The sequence below is a fragment of the Panthera tigris genome, chromosome A1 (assembly GCF_018350195.1).
Source record: "Panthera tigris isolate Pti1 chromosome A1, P.tigris_Pti1_mat1.1, whole genome shotgun sequence".
Classification (NCBI taxonomy): domain Eukaryota; kingdom Metazoa; phylum Chordata; class Mammalia; order Carnivora; family Felidae; genus Panthera; species Panthera tigris.
In genome coordinates, this window is record NC_056660.1 from 117,354,074 (window position 1) to 117,375,123 (window position 21,050).

At 39.4% G+C, this 21,050-nt stretch overlaps 1 protein-coding gene across 2 annotated transcripts in view; it reads left to right on the forward strand.

Moving 5' to 3' along the window:
* NDFIP1 (Nedd4 family interacting protein 1) overlaps positions 1 to 21,050 on the forward strand; it is a 56,028-nt gene that overhangs the window by 21,476 nt on the left and 13,502 nt on the right. The window contains exons 1-5 of one of the 2 annotated variants that reach the window (XM_042986179.1): positions 329 to 729; positions 10,239 to 10,326; positions 15,368 to 15,498; positions 19,826 to 19,913; positions 20,808 to 20,932. In XM_042986179.1, the coding sequence (XP_042842113.1) occupies positions 658 to 729; positions 10,239 to 10,326; positions 15,368 to 15,498; positions 19,826 to 19,913; positions 20,808 to 20,932 (504 nt within the window). In that variant the 5' untranslated portion in view covers positions 329 to 657. Of the gene's footprint in view, positions 1 to 328; positions 730 to 10,238; positions 10,327 to 15,367; positions 15,499 to 19,825; positions 19,914 to 20,807; positions 20,933 to 21,050 lie in introns of those variants that run through there. The other variant, XM_042986188.1, reaches the window with a different exon arrangement.

Sequence of the window (21,050 nt, forward strand, 5' to 3'; positions counted from 1 at the left end):
CCAGGTGGTCATCATGTTCTTGGCATCGAACGGCTGCCGAGTGAGGTCTGGCACCATCAGGGCCCAGTACCGTGGCTGCCTTGGCTGGTCAGTGAGGCAAAGTCCCACTGCACTGAAGAAGTACAGGTGGGGGAAGGGCACCATGTTGACAGCCAGTGTGTGGAGTCAGCACTGAGCTGGCCAGGAAAGTGCAGGCAGGTGGTGACCCCCCCACCCATGGTGGTTGACACCAGGTGGTTGAGGTCCCTGTAGGTGGGTGTGGTCAGTTTTAGGGTTCTGAAGCAGATGTCACAGAAGCAGAAGCAAGGCCTTGTTATCGGTGCGGTAAGTTTCATCTGTGTTTTCTACCAGCCGGGTGGACCCAGAGGGTGGCATTGTAGGGTTCTGCCATCTGTCCAACACCTTGACTGAGGGCACCACGCTGAATGTGTTCGTGATCCTTTCGGGACACTCCTCCCGTATCTTGCTGATGAGGAGGGTACCCATCCCAGACCCGGTTCCCCCCTCCCCCACCCAGGGAGTGGGTCAGCTGGAAGCACTGCAGGCAATCACAGCTCTCAGCTCCTTCCTCACAACATCCAGCACCCAGTCAGCCAGCTCTGCACAGTGCATGTAGGGCCCTGGACCCAGTTGTTCCCAGCACCACTCTGACCTAAGATGGAGTTATCTGGCCTGAAGATTTGCTGGGAGGGCCTGGAGCACACGCAGTCCATGGTACCGGGCTCCCAGGTCAGTGAGCATAGTGCGGGGCACGTACTTGCCACCTGTGGCCTCTTTGTAATACATGTAAATTTGCTCCAGCTGCAGGTCGAGGTGGCTGTGGTAAGTGCCGGTAAGGTCCGTGCCAGGCTCGTTGCTGATCACCTTACAGAACTTGGTGCAGATGTGGTTGCTGCCCTGGCCTGTCTGCAAAGTGCAAGATCTCCCTCTTGGCGGGAGTGTTGGTGGCAGTGTGGGCAGAAGGACCCGCGCAAGAGCAGACCAGTGGGTGTGCAGAGTGCTCTTCAGTTTTGTTTCATTTTTTTAAAGAGTTTTTTTTTTTTTTTAATGTTTATTTATTTTTGAGAGAGCACAAGCAGACGAGGTGCAGAGAGAGAGAGGAGGACATAGAATCCAAAACCGGCTCTGTGCTGACAACAGAGAGCCCCATGTGGGGATCCAACTCACAAACTGTGAGATCACAACTGAAGCCAAAGTCGTATGCCCAACCGACTGAGCCACCCAGGTGCCCCTTCAGTTTTGTTTTAAACAAAATTTACATTACATTAAGTTTGCCTTTTCAAAATTAGAGAATACTTTATTTTGAGATGTAATTCACATACCACAAAATTCACCTTTTTAAAGTATACAGTTCATGGATGTTGACTATATTCACAAGGTTTGAAACCATTATCACTATCTAACTGCAGAACATTTTTATCACCCAAAAAGAAACCTGGCAGTTTCCGTTAGCAGTCAGTTACTCCCCCTTCTTCCCTTCCCTAGCCCCTGGCAACTACTAATCTTTGTCTCTCTTGGATTTGCTGTTTCTGGACATTTTATATAAAGGGAATCATAAAATATGTGGTCTTTTGTGAGTGGTTTCTTTCACTTAGCATACTGTTTTCAAGATTCCTCAGCATTCTGGCGTGTATCAATGATGAAATTATGAAGTGGGATTTGTGAGCAAATGGCTAAGAAAGAATTCTTGAGACCTTTCTCTTTTTTTGGTGCAAAAAGGTGATTTTATTATAGGGGGACAGGACCTGGGGGCAGAAAGAGCTGCCCTGGAATTGTGAGGAGTGAGTGATTATATATATTTTTAAGTTTGTGGAGGAAGATGGGTAGAGATAAAGTAGGTTTCTAAGGAATTTTGGAAGCAGGACTTTTAAGAACTTGAGGGGCTAGCTGCTGTTAAGATAAAATTACTTTTAGGGGCGTCTGGGTGGCTCAGTCGGTAAGCGTCTGACTTCAGCTCAGGTCATGATCTCGCGGTCCGTGAGTTCGAGCCCCGCATCGGGCTCTGGGCTGATGGCTCAGAGCCTGGAGCCTGCTTCCGATTCTATTCTGTGTCTCCCTCTCTCTCTGCCCCTCCCCCGTTCATGCTCTGTCTCTCTCTGTCTCAAAAATAAAAATAAACATTAAAAAAAAATAAAAAAGATAAAATTACTTTTAGTTTTTAATAAAAAACATTAAGGCACTAAGGGAGCCATGAGTTCCTTGAGGAAGGTCACGCTCTGCATGTTTCAGGTGTCTGTCACTGGGCTGCAGGCTGTAAGGAGATTTAATTTAAGCTACATCTCTCTTGCTTTTGTTTTCCTCATCATCAGTACTTTTTTGGAAGGGGGATATACCCTAATTTGTTTATCCGTTCATCAGTTGATGAGCATTTTGGCTATTGTAAGTAATCCTGCCATGAATATTCATGTACAAGTTTTTCTGTGAAACTGTGCTCTTGGTTCTCTTGGGCATATACTTAGGAGTGGAATTGCTGGATCTTTTTATAACTCTGTTTAACTTTTTTTGGAGGAACTGCCAAACTTTTCCACAGTTGCACCGTTTTACAGTCCTATTGGCAGTGTATGAGGGTTCCAATTTCTCTACGTACTCAACAACACTTGTTACCTTCCTTTTTTATTTTTTTATGGCCATACTAGTGGGTTAGAAGTAGTATCTCTTGGTATGATTTTGCATTTCTGTGATGACTAATGATGTTCAGCATCTTGTGTACACTGCTCATTTGTGTATCTTATTTGGAGAAATGTGTATTACAAGTCTTTGCCTGGGGCGCCTGGGTGGCTCAGTTCGTTAAGTGTCCTATTCATCTCAGGTCATGATCTCATGGTTCAGGAGTTCAAGTCCTGCGTTGGCCTTTGCACTAGTGGTACAGAGCCTGCTTGGGATTCCCTCTGTCTCTGTCTCTGTCTCTCTCTGTCTCTCTCTGTCTCTCTCTCTCTCTCCCCCCCCCCGCCCCTCCCTCACTCGCATGCACTTTCTCTCTCTCTCAAAATCAATAAATAAACTTAAAAATAAATTTTAAAGTCTTTGCCTATTTGTTTATTATTTTAAAGTAATCTCTACACACAACATGAGACTCAAATTCATGACCCCAAGATCAAGAGTTGCATGTTCTACCAAGTGAGCCACCCAGGTGCCTCTGTGCTAGTTTTTAAATTGGATTTTTTTATTGGCAGGTTTCTCCTTATCAGAAGTATTTACCTTATTTTAAATATCATCCCCTAATTACTAGCAATATAATAGAGAATTGTTCTTGAATATAAAGAGTTTGTTGATGTTAGAACAATAAAGTTTATAGTCAGTATACAATTAAAAATCTAAGACTGTGTACAATAGAAAATTCCTAGTCCTCACAAACTTTGGCTATTTATTTTTTTTTAAGTTTATTTATTTTTGAGACAGAGAAAGAGAGAAAGAATGAGAGAAAGAACCAATAGGGGAGGGGCAGAAAGAGTGGGGGACAGAGCCTCTGAAGCTGGCTCTGTGCTGACAGCAGACAGCCCAACACAGGGCCTGAACCCACGGACCTCGAGATCATGACCTGAGCTGAAGTTGGGCACTCAACCGACTGAGGAACCCAGGCACCCCACAAACTTTGGCTATTTCTGAATAACAGAGTAAAATGCATACTCAGTTGTTTACCTAAAGAAATGTGCTTATTTATTTTCTGTTAATTATACTGTCTCATCTGGTAGGATTTAGAGTATGCAGAAGTAGTGGGCTGGTAATGAGAGGTTTAAAAATTGCATTATAAGGTAAAAGATTTAGGATTTAACTCTAAAATTAGAAATAGTAAGTAACATTTAAAGCTAGAGTTTAGGCATTGATCCAGGGTTTTCTGAGACTTACTGTTAATAACTAAAAAAGGATTTAAAACATAAAGGAATTTTCTTGCTGTTTAAATAGGACCCAACCAAGAAAAAAAAAATGAGTGGTGCGAATACTTGTAACATTATGGGTTTCTTGGCTAGTTCAGCATTATTTTCCACATGCTTGTTGTATTTGTGTGAATTATGAGGTATATTTTGGTACATTCTGTCATGTATAAGGCTTTTTGGGTCTTTTGTAGGGTTTTTTGTTCTTCCATCCATAGTAAATAGAAACCAAGAATGACTTTTTAAAAAAGTTTTTTTTTTTAATGTTTATTTTTGAGAGAGAGAGAGACAGAGCATGAATGGGAAATGGGCAGAGAGAGAGGGAGATACAGAATTCAAAGCAGGCTCCAGGCTCTGAGCTGTCAGCACAAAGCCCGATGTGGGTCCTGAACTCACAAGCGTGAGATCATGACTTGATCTGAAGTTGGATGCTTAACCAACTGACCCACCAAGGCACCCCCCCGAAGAATGATGTTTAAGTGCCTTTAGGTACTGCCATCCAGTACATTTGTGAATGTTGCCCCTTACTTAGGCCTAATCATAGCTCTGACTCTGCTGTTGCTTAAAAACAGCTCATTTCAGGTTGCTTGGGTGGCTCAGTCAGTTAAGCATCAGACTCTTGATTTCAGCTCAGGTCATGATCTCACTGTTCGTGAGATCAAGCCCCGTCTTGGGCTCCACTGCTTTGGATTCTCTCTCGCTCTCTCTCTCTCTCTCTCTCTCTGTCTCTCCCCGCCCCCCCCCCCCCCCGCAATAAATAAATAACCCCAGCTCATTTTTCAGTGGAAGACCATCTTTAGAACGACTCAGGGGAGAGGAGTGATGAGGCCTTTTTGCTGGGGTGTGAACTCATAAGAATTTAAACCTGCAGGGTGTAAGTGTCTTTAAACTATCTTCTTTTCCCTACTCACTAGGAATATAAATTCCACTTCCAGGAAGTCTACCTGTCTTTTAGGCCCCATAGGTCCCTATTATCTAACTCCCATGATACCCTGGACTTCACTGCAACACTCACTTCACTGGAGTCCCTTTTATGCTGGGTTTCCTCACTAGAATGTGAGCTCGAGGAGGTCCTCATTGCATCTGCCTTGTTTCCCACTATATTCCTCATGTCTGGCACACAGTGGAACTCATCAAGTGAATAAATGAGTGCCTCGATCTGTGAACTGTTGGAACAACTTTACCCATTAAAATAAGAGAGGGGCACCTTAGTGGCTCAGTTGGTTAAGCGTCCGACTTCAACTCAGGTCATGATCTCACAGCTCATGAGTTCCAGCTGCGTGTCCAGCTGTGCTAACAGCTTGGCGCCTGGAGCCTCTTTTCAGATTCTGTGTCTCCTCCTCTGTCTGTCCCTCCCTGCTTGCACTCTGTCTCTCTCTCTCTCAAAAATAAATAAACATTGGAACGCCTGGATGGCTCAGTTGGTTGAGCATCCGAGTTTGGCTCAGGTCATGATCTCACAGTTTGTGGGTTTGAGCCCCACATAGGGCTCTGTGCTGACAGCTCGGAGCGTGGAGCCTGCTTCAGATTCTGTGTCTGCCTGTCTCTCTGCCCCTTCCCCACTCGTGTGTGCTCTCTGTCTCTCTCTCTCAAAAGTAAAAATAAACATTAAAAAAAAAATTTTTTTTAAACATTAATAAAAAAACTTGTTAAATTCAAGTTTGCTTCTCTTAGAACTACAGCTGTGTATGATTTCTGTATGGGAGAGTCCTTAAACTGTTGTTTAGGTAAAATACCATGTATTTCTTTCTCATAGCAACAGTATAGATAGGACACAGTGGAATGTAGTAAGGAGTCATCACAGCCTTTATGTTAGATGTGCTGTATTTCACTGGCTGAATCTGGAGGACAGAACATTATTAGCATCTATTTGTAGGTACATATTAAAAAAATAGAAAGTGATCAAGGCCAAGAGGTACCACAGCAAATTGTGATATGCAAAGTGGGAACGTAGAAGAGTTTTAGGGTTCTTTTAGGGACCCATGACAGAGTCTGCTTGGAGTATGCAGTGGAACATGGGTGATAAGGAAAGTGGGAGCCAGGGCACAGTGGAGGGGATGGGGGGTGGTGGAAAGAGAAAGGCCACCCGGATTTTCAGATGATTGGATTATTCCTCTCTCAGGGCTGGAGACCTGGGTGGTTTTAGGTAGTTTTGTACTAAACTCAGTACTTTATATGGCATGCATAGGTAATTGTATAATTCTATTTGGAAAAAAAAATGCCATTTAAATCTTATTTAGAGATAAGTGAAATTGATCAGAATTGTCAAGAAAAGAATCAGTCCCAACAGGTATTTATTATCTGTCATAGACACACAATCAGAGGATCCCCCTACCCACCACACGGAATAGCATAGTAGGGAGAGAGCCAAAGGTGCCACTGCATCCCAGCCCCTCCACCTTGTTAGCGAGTGCCCGATTTGTTTGCTAGCAGAGCCACATTAATGGCCATAGATATCCCCCAAAGTGTAAAAACATATATACTTAGGGATTCTGTTGTTTACCAAGTTATTCTTCACACAGATGGTGGTCACTAAATACTTCTTGCAGGTGGTTACCTCTCTTTTTTTCCACCCGGTATTATTTTATTTTAAACACATTTCTTGATGGAGCCTAAACTTAAGACCAGCACATAGAAAATAAGCCAGTGTTGGGAAGCCTAAACAGTGAGGTCCTGGGTTCATCCCAGAGTGTGGAACCTCCATAGTCATAGTGGGTGTTTTTTGTCATTTTTGTTTTTGGTTGGAAATAGTATTAGTACATGATTCTAAAGTGATGAATTTTTTTAATTAAAAATATTTTCTAATGTTTGTTTTTGAGAGAGAGAGAGAGAGAGAGAGAGAGAGAGAGAGAGAGACAGACAACCCTAATGGAGGAGGGGCAGAGAGAGACCGAAGAGACACAGAATCTGAGGCAGGTTCCAGGCTCTGAGCTGTCAGCACAGAGCCCATCGCGGGGCTCAAACTCATGGACCGTGAGATCATGACCTGAGTTGAAGTTGGATGCCCAACCAACTGAGCCACCCAGGAGCCCCCAAAGTGGTGAATTTTAATGGAGCAAAAAACTTTACTTGGAAATGTTTGTTTTTTTATCCTCACCAAAGAGAAAATGGGGGTTTCTGAGACCATTGGAATTTCTTTGCTCTGTTATCTCTTCCCCTGGTGTGGGATGATCAAATTCCACATTTCCAGGTTGCTAGGAGACAGGCAGCCTATCTTGCAGATATTGGCACATAAGATCTCTTTATTCTTTGGACTTCTGTATTTCTCAGAATTGTCATGCTTCTTTTCTAAACCCTAAATTATGCAGAGACAACATGATTATATGACCCAGCTCAGGAAATATAAAACGGGTCAAAAATACCAAGCTAAGTTTAAATAAAGAACATTACTGGCTGCAGTATATTAAGGCATCATTCTTGCAAAGTCCATATTTGCCTCTCTTTGCTGCTGACTCTTTTGTGGCATTTTCAGGGCACAAAAGTGGTTACGCAGGAGTAGGCTGAGAATACCCTATCTAGAGATTCATATAATGTTAAAAGTATTGCAGGTGGGGGCACCTGTGTGGCTTAGTGGGTTGAGCCTCTGACTTCGGCTCAGATCATGATCTTGCAGTTCATGAGTTTGAGCCCCGTGTCGGGCTCGCTGCTGTCAGCGTGGAGCCTGGTTTGGATCTTCTGTCCCCTCTCCCTCTGCCCTTTCCCCACTTGTGTGCATGATTTCTCTCTCTCTCTCTCTCAAAAACATAAATCATTAAAAAAAAAAAAGTATTGCAAGTGAACCATGGCCCCAGGAACTCAATTTATGTGTTCTTAAAAAATAGTGTCTCAGGAGGGTGGGTGATGGGTATTGAGGAGGGCACCTTTTGGGATGAGCACTGGGTGTTGTATGGAAACCAATTTGACAATAAATTTCATATATTGGAAAAAAAAATAAAATAGATTGTGAAAGATAAAAAAAATAGTGTCTCAGTGTCATTTTTTTTTCCTTTTCTTTTTTTTTTTTTTAAATTTGTGTGTGAGATAGAGAGCTTGAGCAGGGGAGGAGCAGAAGGAGAGGGAGAGAGAATTCCAGGGGTGCCTGGGTGGCTCAGACTGACTTTGGCTCAGGTCATGTTCTCAAGATCAATGGGTTCCAGTCCCACATCAGGCTCTGCACTGACATCATGGAGCCTGCTTCAGATTCTCTCTCTCTCTCTCTCTCTCTCTCTCTCTCTCTCTCTCTGCTCCTTCCCTGGTCTCTCTCTCTCTCAAGTAAATAAATAAGCTTAACAAAAAAGTGAGAGAGAGAGGGAGAGAGAGAGAATCCCAAGCAGGCTCTGTGCTGTCACCAGGGAGCCTGATGCAGGACTGCATTCCACAAACCTTGAGATCATGACCTGAGCTGAAATTAAGAGTCAGACACTTAACTGCCTGAGCCACCCAGGTGCTCCCAGGAACTCTATTTAAATAATTTACTGATGGGGGGGTGGGGAGGTCCTAGGATCATGTGGCTTTACTATAGCTATTTTGCCCTATATGCTTTCCTTAAAAGGAAAACTCATCTTACATTATCATACAGTTTTTTGGGGAGGGCCTTAAGTTTAACGTTAGAATACTAGGGTTCAAAAAAATGTGCCCAGATGGTAGATGTTGATAATTTGGCACCAGAATTCTTCTGAAATTGAATACATTGCAGTATGTTTAAAAAAGTTTTTATTTATTCATTTTGAGAGAGACAGAGCAAGTGGGGAGGGACAGAGAGAGAGAGAGCGAGAATCCCAAGCAGGCTCCTCACTGTCAGCTTGGAGCCTGATGTGGGGCTCGACCCCATGAAACTCAAGACTGTGACCTGAGTTGGAACAAACAGTTGGACGCTTAACCAGCTGAGCCACCCAGGCACTCCTGAATACATTGCAGTATTAATCAGAAGTTTTTTGTTGGCTTCTGATTTTGAACGGCATAGGGGTTGGAGACTGAGATGGTTAGTTAAAATTTAAGAAATTCGGGAGCTCTCCTTCATGTTACCACCAGTCAGGCTCTCTGTTTTCCTGTCTGAATTCAACGTAGAGTTTTTTGTAGCAGTTGGTTTAGAAGGGTGTGTGTTTTGCGAGTGGCTCAGTTGGTTCCCTGTATCATGATGGCCCACAGCAGGACCCAGACCCCTGAGTCAGTTACATCGATAAATATGGTTATTACTTTACAGATGGACTCCCATTCTCAGCCAGTTCATCTTTTTTAAATGAGCTGTATTTTATTGTCACACTATAAGAATTAAATCTAACGTCTTTGTTCTATGAAGATGAGTTTGAGTAGATTGTCCAGACTGGCAATGACAGGAAGACACCCTTTTCATTGTGAGTTATTTGGAGTAACTGGGGCTGTAGATTTGACCGAGAAAGTCTCTGAGATAGGGAAGAGGGAGATTTACTGACAGAGGTTATTTGTAGAATTATGTAGAATTTAATGTTTTCGTAAATGTCTTAATTATTTAAGATTTAATTTCTATGTGCAGACTGAATATAATGGTAAACCTTGGTTTGGTATGATTTAGCTTTGTTTCAACAGATGATTATTGGATTGTTTTTCTAACTTAAAAAATTACACGAGTGGTAAATGTTCATTACCAAAAATTCAGTATACATATAAACAAGAAAAAGGAAAAATTCCCTTATGATTGTATCAGCTAGAGATAAACATTGTAAACTGTAGATGTCTGTCATTCTAACTTTCTTGTCTTCACTTAACTGTCTTTCAAAAGCAAATTATGTTTTGCCTGCTATTTGGTAAATTTTGCTTTTTTTCATGTACGGCATAAATACCCATTCAAGCCATCACATTTTATTTTTATGGGTGCTTAGTAATCCTTTGTGAGATGACCTATAATTTATTTAAAAGTCCCCCATGATTGGAATTTAGGTTGTTTCTATGTTTTGCCGCAGTAACATTAATATCTACCCTTTTGCCCCTTTATTTCCTTAGGATAAATTCCTGAGAGTAGAGTACTTTGTTTCTTGCTTTAAAAAATAAATATATATTTTTAATTTTTTTCAGTGAGAGAGCAAGAAAGAGCACGAGTGGGGAAGGGGCAGAGAGAGAGAGGGAGACAAAGAATCCAAAGCAGGCTCCAGGCTCTGAGCTGACAACACAGAGCTTGATGCGCAGCTCGAACTCACAAGCCGTGAGTGAGATCATGACCTGAACTGAAGTCGGAGGCTCAACTGACTGAGCCACCCAGGCTCCTGAGAGTAGAGTACTTTGTAAAGGATTTGTCCGTTTTAAGATTTTTGAAACACATTGCCAAATAGCTTTCCAGAAAGGCCATTCCAGTTTTCAGTTTCTTCTCTAATTGGCTTTATACTTGGATTAAAATGTGCAATTTTTATTTAGTTGCAGAATGAGGAAGAGCCTGGAGAGCCAGAACAGGCTGTAGGTGACGCTCCTCCACCTTACAGCAGCATCTCTGCAGAGAGTGCAGGTAGGTAACCCGCAAGGTGACTCTTGAACTCATGAAATGCACTTAGCCAGAGACTTGTCCAGTGTGTGTTTGTCTTTGCCTTTGCTTCAGCTTTCCTTAAGAAGTCTTTGACGTTGTTTGTAGTTTGTAGCCGGAAGTGGAAAAAACTCATGTTACTTTTCTGAAAAACACTTAAAACTCCATCTCAGTGTGTCTTTTTTATGGAACTCCATTTCATTCCAATAGGCCCTTCGTAAAAAGGAAGTAGAAATTCACGAACTAGGTGATCACCTGATTTTTTGTTCTTTTTGTAGTTTCCTCATTAAACTCTTTGTGTTTTGCTCTTTGTGATTTTAGTGCCTGCGACCTGGAACATAGTACATTTGATTGATTTGTGCTAGTGAATTCTTAATTAAAAAAAAAAAAAAAACAAAACTAAAAGTCTCTCAGTTCTTTCATAATATTCCTCATAGTTCAAGCCCTCCTTGAATAATCTTTTGTCTTCACATTTTACGCCGGATTATCTATTTAATTTTCACATATATACATAGAAGGGATGGGGAAAAAGAAAGAAAATCTCAACAGTTGAGGACTTTTGGTAGTTTAAAGCTTCCTGATAAGCAGTTCTGCTTTAATTGCTGAAAATGGACCAGTTTTGATGGAACCTCTTCATTTTCTCTAAAAGAGAAATGTGGCATGAAATCGTGCATGGTGCCACCATTGAACCCATCCTACTGCCAGGGTAGATCGGCAAATTGAAGACAGCATTTATCCCAAAGAGCCTCATAATCCTTTTCAATACAGTATTTGGGCAGCTATTGTCAGTTGATGAGGGCTTACTTTGGTTGGTAGTCTCTGGGGCCCTGAGGCTGCCGTTTAATTAAGAAGAACATGGGTCAGAAAGTTTTTTCCCTCTACTCTGGCTTCAGATTTTGAACTCTGTATCCTTGTATTAAAATTCTTTTATTTATAAGCATCTAAAACTAAGAATGCTAACTTCAGGTTTTTGAGGAATTGCAGGGTGTCTCCTTGAATCAAATTAAGATGAAAACACCAAGACTTGGGAAAGAATTGCAAAGCCATGCCGTATTTACTCATTTCTACCCAGACTATAAGTACTAGTTATCCTTTAAATACATCCACTGAAAATTTAACTCATTAATAAGAAATTTGGTTCCTGTTTTTTTAATGATAAAAGTCTTTTATATTTAGCTACCCAGAATTATTAAGAGGTAATTTTTTTCCTGAATATCTGAGTTTGTACTTTCCGTAATTGTAAAAAGTTAGAACCATTTTTGAGACAAATCTTTTTCAAACACTTCCCTCCCTTATTCACTTATATCTCATATTCTTTGTTTACATTTTTTCTTATGATTTAGGGATTGCAACCAGAAACATTATCTGGAAGATATTCTGTTCTATACTATAGTGATGCCTTTATTCATTGACATTTGTAGAACTTTGATTCAAGAATCAGATTCTCCCTTAGCTGTCAGATGGTATTTCCCATAGCTGTCCTTACAGAAGTCCCTTTAATCTTTCTCTTTTGTTGTTGTTAATCTTGCTGTGGGCCTCAACAGCAAAAAACAAAGCTTCTTGAGATTGGGTGTAAAGTAGAGGTAAACTACTTCTAGAATAGAGCCTGAAGAATACTCTTATGAATAAAGTCTTTGGATTTTATAGCATTTCGTCTAACTACACAGAAGCCTTTAAAACAAACAAATAAAATACATAAATAATACATAAAAATAAAATAAAATAAACAACCAAACTTTTAACTTCCTGAGTCTCTACTGAGCTCTTTGAGTTTCAGATGAGTGAAGTTTCAGGGAAATCTTTTTTAGGGATCATAAGTTACTCAAGAACATTAATTTTTTTGTGTATGAACTGGGGTTTTCCATTTTGACTTTTTTTTTAAAAAGGAAACCTCTAAAATGGTTTAAATGGCCTTTTCCCCCTTTGTTGTTAAATTAACATTGCTAATTTTTTTTTTAGATAAATGCTATGTGTACCTGTTACTCCATTTATGAGGAAAGTGATGAGAAACAAAATGACACATGCATGTTGGTAGGGAAAAAAAAGAGCACAAGTCATTATTTCGCACACTCTACCTATTTTAATTTGTGATATATAAATTGAACAGTCTAACAAATATTGGTTGTTGTTGTTCTGAATATATTAAATAAACTTGAAAGATTGTCACTAAACTTTTCTTGGTAACTTAAAATGATGTGAGTATGTATATTGATGGATCCCATTACAAAATATTTTGAAATAGGGAAATAAACATGTTGTTAATTTCCTTCAACTTAAGGTGGTAGGTATCAGTTTTATTCATGTATTCAGAATTACTATGGCAGTAGGCTAATTTAAATTGTACATTTCTGTTTGTAATAACTTAGTTTGACTTGATGAGAAATAAAAAGAAATTTAATAGAAGATTATGCAGTGTTTTATAATGTATGTATCACATTAATTATATATGTATATATTACATTAATGTATATATTATAATGTATGTGTGTGCATGTATCTTAAATAGCAATTTTGACATGGAAAAAAACAAGTTCTTTAAATTGGGTTAGGTGGCAGCTTTAGTTTCAATAACACATTTTCCTATATTTTCTTCTAAAAGCTTTAATATTTTATTTTCATATGTAGATTTATATTCCATCTGATATTGTTTTTTTCTGTATAGTGTAAGATAGTGGTCAAGATGAATTTGTTTTTCTGTATGGATCGGCAGTTGGTACAGCACCATTTATTAAAAAGACCATTCTTTCTTCCCTGCCCTACAGTGTCACCTTTGTTGTAAATCAGATGACCATATATGTGTGGATCTCTTTCTGGACTCAGTATTCTAATGTTTATTTATTTTTTCAACGTTTTTTATTTATTTTTGGGACAGAGAGAGACATAGCATGAACGGGGGAAGGGCGGAGAGAGAGGGAGACACAGAATCGGAAACAGGCTCCAGGCTCCGAGCCATCAGCCCAGAGCCTGATGCGGGGCTCGAACTCACGGACCGGACCGCGAGATCGTGACCTGGCTGAAGTCGGACGCTTAACCGACTGCGCCACCCAGGCGCCCCAATGTTTATTTATTTTTGAGAGAGAGCGACATAGAGTGAGCAGGGGAGGGGCAGAGAGAGGGAGATACAGAATCCGAAGTGGGCTCCAGGTTCCAAGCTGTCAGCATGGAGCCCGACACAGAGCTTGAACCCATGCATGAACCGTGAGATTGTGACCTGAACCAAAGTTGAATGCTTAACCGACTGAGCCACCCAGGCACCCCTGGACTCATTTTTTTGTTCTTTGGTCTGTTTACTTATCCTTATGCCCATCCCCTACTATTTTAATTGTAGAGCTTTATAATCTTGGTATCTGGTAATGTAGGTCCTTCACACTTAACTGCTCTTCAAGATTGCTTTGGTTTTTCTTGGCCTTTTGCATATATATACATTTTACAATTAAATAGGCTTGTCAGTTTCCATAAACTGTAACAAAAGAAAACAGTAATTCTGCTAGAATTCTAGTTAGAATTGCACTGAATCTGGGATCAGTTTGAAGAGCATTAACATCTTCATAATACTGCTTCCAGTCTGTAAACATGATATATCTCTCCATGTAATTAAGATCTTATTTAATTTCTCTCAGTAGTATTTTGTAGATTTCAACATTGAGTACTTATATATTTATTACTAGATTTACTTCTCATGTTGTTGTAAAAAATGGTCCATATATAATTTTACTTTCTGTTTGTTGCTGGTATATGGAAATACAATTGATGATTTATATCCATCCAGAGACTTTGCTAAATTCATATATTAATTCTAATAGGCTGTCTGTAGATACTCTTGAATTTTCTGGGTCTATAATCATGTCATCCATGATTAAGGACAGTTATTTCTTCTCTTCTAATACTTCTGTCTTGTATTTCCTTTTCTTGCCATATTATATGAACTAGTAGGATCTTTAAGGTAATGTTTGATAGGAAGTAGTGACAGTAGGCATTTTTGTCTAATTCTAATCTTAGGGGAGAAAGCTTTTAAAAATTTGCAATTAATTATGATATTGACTCTAGGTATTTTGTAGAGACTTATGATCAAATTAAGGAAGTTTTATTCCTAATTTGGTAAGTGTTTTTATTATCAGTAGGTGTTGAATTGTGTAAAATGCTTTTTGTGTCCATGTGAATACAATAGAATTTTTCTTTTTTCTGTTAATGAGGTGAATTGTATTGATTGATGATTTCAGTAATATATTACAGTAAAATTGGAAGTTAATTACAATTAACCAGAAGAAATAGAAGAGAGAAAAATGTTAATCTTGATGAACTATAGGACTTTTTCCAAAATGTTTGTTTTTTTTAAAAAAAGTGGTGTAGAAATTTAATAGATTTTTAAATACATCTTTTCTAATAAATATTGAGTTCCTTATCATAGAAGTTAATGGGAATGAAGATACATTAAAAAGAGGAAATGAAAGATTTAATTCAGATAAATGATGGCTCTGTAACTGAATTAGTTACCTCAGTTCAGTTACCTGTAACTGAATTAGTTGCCTGAACTGATTAGGCACATCATAGAAAACAGTACCTGGTAAAACTAATGGGTAAGAATCAAAGTGCCAGAATAAACTCGTGAGAAATGAATTTTAACTTTTTTATTAAGTTGGTTTTCCTCTTTATAATTGGGAGGAAACTATGGTATAGCTTACAGACACACAGGTGATGTATTTTTGGCTTAAATGTTGTCTTTATGCCACTGTTAATACTGAGTGCCTTTGGTGAACATATCAAGTGACAGTTGAAAAAAGTGTTCCAAGGCATTTGGGAGGGAAGGCAAAGTGATTTCAATGAATCTGCTTAAATAATTAAAAGGTAGATGAATTTAAAAATCATTCTCAATCTCTTATATTCTTATATGAACAGTTTGGTTCAATTATTCTGTATGTACCCTTAGAAGTATGGCTGGTTTTTGTTTTCCAGAGTTAGTAGAAATCATCTTTTTCCTGCGTTTAGCTAATGGTCAGTTAATTATGACTTCCTTTTTATTCTGCAGCATATTTTGACTACAAAGATGAGTCTGGATTTCCAAAGCCTCCGTCTTACAATGTGGCAACAACACTGCCCAGTTATGATGAAGCTGAGAGAACAAAGGCTGAGGCTACTATCCCCTTGGTTCCTGGAAGAGTAAGTCCAAATTACCATGTTACTTGCTGGCTGCTTTATGGGAATTAGGTTCTCTTCATTACCCACTTTTGATTTATTGCTTATGGTTGTACTAATTCATAAACGTACAGTTAATTTTTTATTGTTTAAACTTTAGTTAACATACAGTGCAGTGTTGGTTTCACGAGTACAAGTCAGTGATTCATCACTAACATACAACACCCTGTGCTCATCGCAGCAAGTGCCGTCCTTAGTACCCATCACCTGTCTAGCCCATCTCCCACCCACCTCCCTCCGTCAACCCATAGTTTGGTCTCTATCATTAAGAGTCTCTTGTAGTTTGTTTCCCTCTTTTTTCCCCCTTCCATGTGTTCATCTCTTTCGTTTCTTAGCTTCCACATACGAGTGAAATCATAAGGTATTTGTCTTTCTCTCATTGACTTATTTTGCTTAGCATAATGCATTCTAGCTCCATCTGTGTCACTGCAAATGGCAAGGTTTCATTCTTTTTGATGGCTGAGTAATATTCCATTGTGTGTATATGTGTGTATACACACACATGCACACATACCACATCTTTAGCCATTCATCAGTCAGTGGACATTTGGGGTCTGTCCATAGGTTGGCTATTGTTGATAATGCTGCTATAAACACTGGGGTGCATGTGCTCCTTTGAATTTGTATTTTTGTATCCTTTGGGTAAATACGTAGGAGTGCAGTTGCTGGATCATAGGGTAGTTCTATTTTTAGTTTCTTGAGAAAGTACAGCTATTTTTTTAAAAAACAAGTACATTTTCTTTTGGGATAACAAACTCTTACCTCTTCCTGAAAATGATGTGGTAAAAGTTACAAATCAGCAAAAAAAAATCACTAGTCAGGCCAGTTTAAATTTTCCCTGTATCTCTCCTTCCACCACCATTTTCTCAACTTTCCTGCCCTAACTGAAACGTCTTAGAGCAGGGGCTGATTTAGGAAATACACTGACTTTGCCTTGATCTACACATTTCATATTTTGGCATTAGGTAGATAGGGAGATTTATGGAGAGAGTAAGTTCATCTTTATAGAATTAAACTTATGAAACTTATAACAGGGCCCCAGCAATTGTCTAGATGAACCTCATGTCACCAGCAGTCCAGACCACTCCTGTGTCTGTGAGGACATAGTGAATTCGGATCCTGTAGGTTGGGTGTGATGAAAGCCAGTGGGAGATTTTAAGGCACTCTTTGTTCTTGATGTCAGATCTGCAAGTGACTAGATGTGATTTCATAAATACTCATCCAGGTTAAAGCTGATGCAGGTAGGGCCTTGGGCCAGTATTGGGAAAATGTAGAGTAGGGGCAGTCAGGGTTCCAGACTCATCCCGAGAGGAAACTAGAGTGAACAATAAGAACAAAAACAGAGGTTTAGCCGGGACAGTGCAATGGCATAGGCCCTAGAAGTTCAGGCCTTAGGGTAGAGGACTGTTGACAGACCATACCTACTATGAGGAGTCCGGCTCCTAAAACCACTACTTGATAGAAATAATAGTTCATAAGCCTAGACTAGGCTGATGCCATATGGTAGTGTGTGCTCAGTTCTTGTAGTTTCCAGGGAGAAACTACCAACCTTCAAGGAGTTTATTGTCTAAGGACAAAACAGTCTTCATGTAATACTGGAAGCCAACGACATGCTTGGCATGTACTCAGTTTCTAGTATATTGTTTCCAGTTCTCACAACAACCTTGCAAGATAGAGATTATATTATCCCCATTTTACAGAATTGAGCCCAGAGAAATTAAGTAATTTGCGCAGTCATAATAGCTAATAAGTAGCACAGGTGAGAGTCACACCCAGGTATTCTAGACTCTAAAGTCCTATGTGTATTCTGTAGTTCCCTTAGATTATATGGTAACTGTCCCATGGAAATAGACCAGGAGATTAGCTCTGATTAATAACAGAACTCCTTATAATACTTTTATTTGACAAGGATACATATTTAGGAACCTGTTAAACGTTATTTAGCAAACATGCATAGACCACTTTTTTTTCTTTTTCTTTTTTTTTTTTTACAATGTGCTATGTATTTTGTAATGGATAGGTAGAAAGTTTTGAATAAGGCAGTACTCCTGCTATACAAGAACTTAAAGACAGCTGGGGAAAAGGCCCCCAAATACCAATATCTAAGCAGCACAGGTGCCGTGAGCATTAAGAACTGTGACTTTTTACTATGTGATTGTGGGGGAAATGGGATTTGAAGTGGGTCCTGAGTTTTGATGGATAAGAACATTCCAAAAGGAAAAGTCCAGAAAGCAGACATGAATTTAGCCGGTGTGGGAAAGGGTCTATGAATGTAGTAATTGATTTTGCTTGAGCAAAGAGTTTGTGACCAGACTATAGGCTGTAGAATGTTTTGAATGCTAGGGTGAGGCATGTAGGCTTATGTGTGGGTCACACAGAATCTTTGTGAAAGTTTTTGAGCAGGGATATAAGACAAGTATGTGTTTTAGAAACATTAACCCAGCAGCAATTTGTAGGAGGAATGATAGTACAGATACCAAGGACAGGAAGAACAGTTAGAAGGCACCTACAAGGAGCACCTGGGGTGGCTCAATTGGCTAAGCATCAAACTCTTGATTTAGGCTCAGGTCATGTTCTCACAACGAGTTCGAGCCCTGAGTCAGGCTCTGTGTGTACAGTGCAGATTCTCTTTCCCTCTCCATCTGCCCCTCTGCGGCTTGTGCATGTGCTCTGTCTCAAAAGTAAATAAATAAAATTTTTTTTTTTTTAAAAGAAGGCACCTGCAGTATTACTAGAAATTACTTCCCTGTCTTTCTGTAGTATATCTTTGAGTATTTATGCAAAAACAAAACAAAACAACCCAATTAGTTTCTAATTAGGCAAGGCCTTATTTTTCCTAATATGAAGTCAGAAACTGGGTACTTAGTATTAAAAAAAAAACAAAACAAACACATTCTTGTAAAAATTTCTTCCTTCCTTCCTCTTTTGAGAGAGAGAGAGGGTGCAAGTGAGCGAGAGGCAGAGAGAGAGAAGCAGGGTTTACTTGAAGCAAGGCTTGAGCTCACCCAAAGCAGGGCTCACGCTCACCTGATGCAGAACTCGAACTCACAAACCGCAAGATCATGACCTGAGCCAAACTCAGATGCTTAACCGGCTGAGCCACGCAGGTGCCCCTCCTTTTTTTTTTTTTTTTTAACAGTTTATTTATCTTGAGAGAGAAAGTACTAGTGGGGGAGGGGCAGAGAGAGAGGGAGAGGGAGAATTCCAAGCATGTTCCAGTGCTGTCAGCACAGAGCCCGATTCAGGGCTCAAACCCATGAACTGTGAGATCATGACCTGAGCCAAAGTTAGACACTTAACCGACTGAGCATCCAGGTGCCCCTCTTGTAAAAATTTCTAACAGGAGACGAAGTGTGTTAAGTTTGAAATGGAAGCTGCCCCTTACATTTCCGTTTCTCCAGTACACCCTTCCCAGGTGAACCCTAGCTTGTTATGGATTTCCCAGCCTCCTTTCTGTCTGTGTAGGGTGAGTTTGGATTGTCCCTAAAGGTTTTTTTTTCCCTTTTTTTCCTTTTGTGCATTTGAGGAACCTTCATTGGACTGTGTACAAATCTGGCTTTTACTTTTAAGTGTATATTCATATGTGTTTCAGTATTTCAACACATAACGTACATCAGTTGAAAAGGTGGGCCACATGGTTAATGGTGGTCAGGGTCCTCTTCCTCCTAGACTTGGAGTAATATGTTTTCAAGTTAGGATGGAAAGGATCCTCTCCGCCAATAAGCTTGGAAGTAAGGTTGTTTCAGACCTTTATGCTAATGTGAACAAAATGGTTGTAAAGTTGAGCATTGGGCAGCCCCACAGCCTCTTCATGTGTGATCTTGCTATTCTTTTTCTCCCATGTCTTATAAAAATTTGAACTTCTTAATAAGGTCCTGGATTACTAATATCTGGGCCCTCAGCAGGCCCTGGGTTACTGATTCTAGAATGTAAGGCAAATTTAAGCCAAATATGTATTTTTCCTTTAGATATATTTGAGTGAACACTTCTCTTTGAACTTTATAATTTTTGAAGTGTATTCTTAAAGAACTTGGGTTATAAAATGAACAGTTCATTTAGAAAACTATAGAGATAGAAGAAAGATTTGCCTGTTCTCTAATTGTATCTTTTATTAAAAGACAAAATGAAATTTTTAACACATACTGAACCTTAATGCCCATTATTTTGAATTGAGCCAAAGCGGTAAATTTTCTCCTTGGTACTCACTTTTATTCCTTTCCTTATTTTTCTTGATGCCTTTCATTTGCCTACAAATAATTCATCTTGATTTTACCTTTCTCTTTTCATTTAGGATGAAGACTTTGTGGGTCGGGATGACTTTGATGATGCTGACCAGCTGAGGATAGGAAATGATGGGATTTTCATGTTAACTTTTTTCAGTAAGTAAATACACATAGTAGGACCACCTCTCACCAACCAGAGTGCTTTGAAGTATGGCCGTATCTGACTGAATTAAAGTGACTAGTTGAACTAATATTTTAATACATTGTATGCATTTGATGCCTCTTATTGAGATGTTCAGGAACTTAGTATACATTTTTCTTAATATTCCTTCTGTTTGTCTTCTCTTATATCTATAGAAAATATAACTGAAGTAGTTATGGGGATGCTGTATTTTTACATGAGCTAATAAGTAAGCCTCATCTTTTAGGTCTGCAAGGATCCTTGGCACTGCTCCTACTCAGACCTGACCTGTAGAGTAGGAATTGAAGACCTTAGTCTGATTGATTTTGCCTTTTTTTTTTTTTTTTTTTTGCAAGCTTCTATTTTCTGACAGATCAAAGTCAGCCGAATTTTTTTTCCCCTCCTTGATGTTATTTTGCATTTATCTGTTCCTGAGAGTCACTTAGAAGTGAGCAACCATTTTTTTAATTTGCGGTATTAAAAAGATTAGATATAAAGGAAATGCAGTGCTTTTAGAGGCGATGCTATGTAGCTGTCAAGGTTCATAGAAGTAGGACGATGAATAACTTGAATCAGATTATTTTATTTACTGAAGTGTAACACATAAAAGGGCACAAGTCATAAGTATACAGTTTGGTGAATGTTAAGGCATTTTTGAAAGTGAATAGCAATAGATAAGTTTTCTTGTTTGCTTTTGGGAGGAAGACAGAATGGATGTAGGAGGTAAGGGAAGTGTTATGGTGGATGGGCTGGGCTTTTATCCTTGGAAAAACCATTTAAGCAAAAGCAAGTGTAGAAGGCACTCTTACCATAATAACAGGACATGTTTGACATGTTTTGTTTTTTTTTTTTCTTCTCTGCCTTTACAGTGGCATTCCTCTTTAACTGGATTGGATTTTTCCTGTCTTTTTGTCTGACCACCTCAGCTGCAGGAAGGTATGGGGCCATTTCAGGATTTGGTCTCTCTCTAATTAAGTGGATCCTGATTGTCAGGGTAAGTTGTATACCAGAAAAGATAGACCTTTTGAGAAACAAGAAGTGGAATAAGTTTGAATATTTGACTTTTTTTTTCATGTGTTGTTGCTTAGCATTATCTCTACATTTAAAACGAT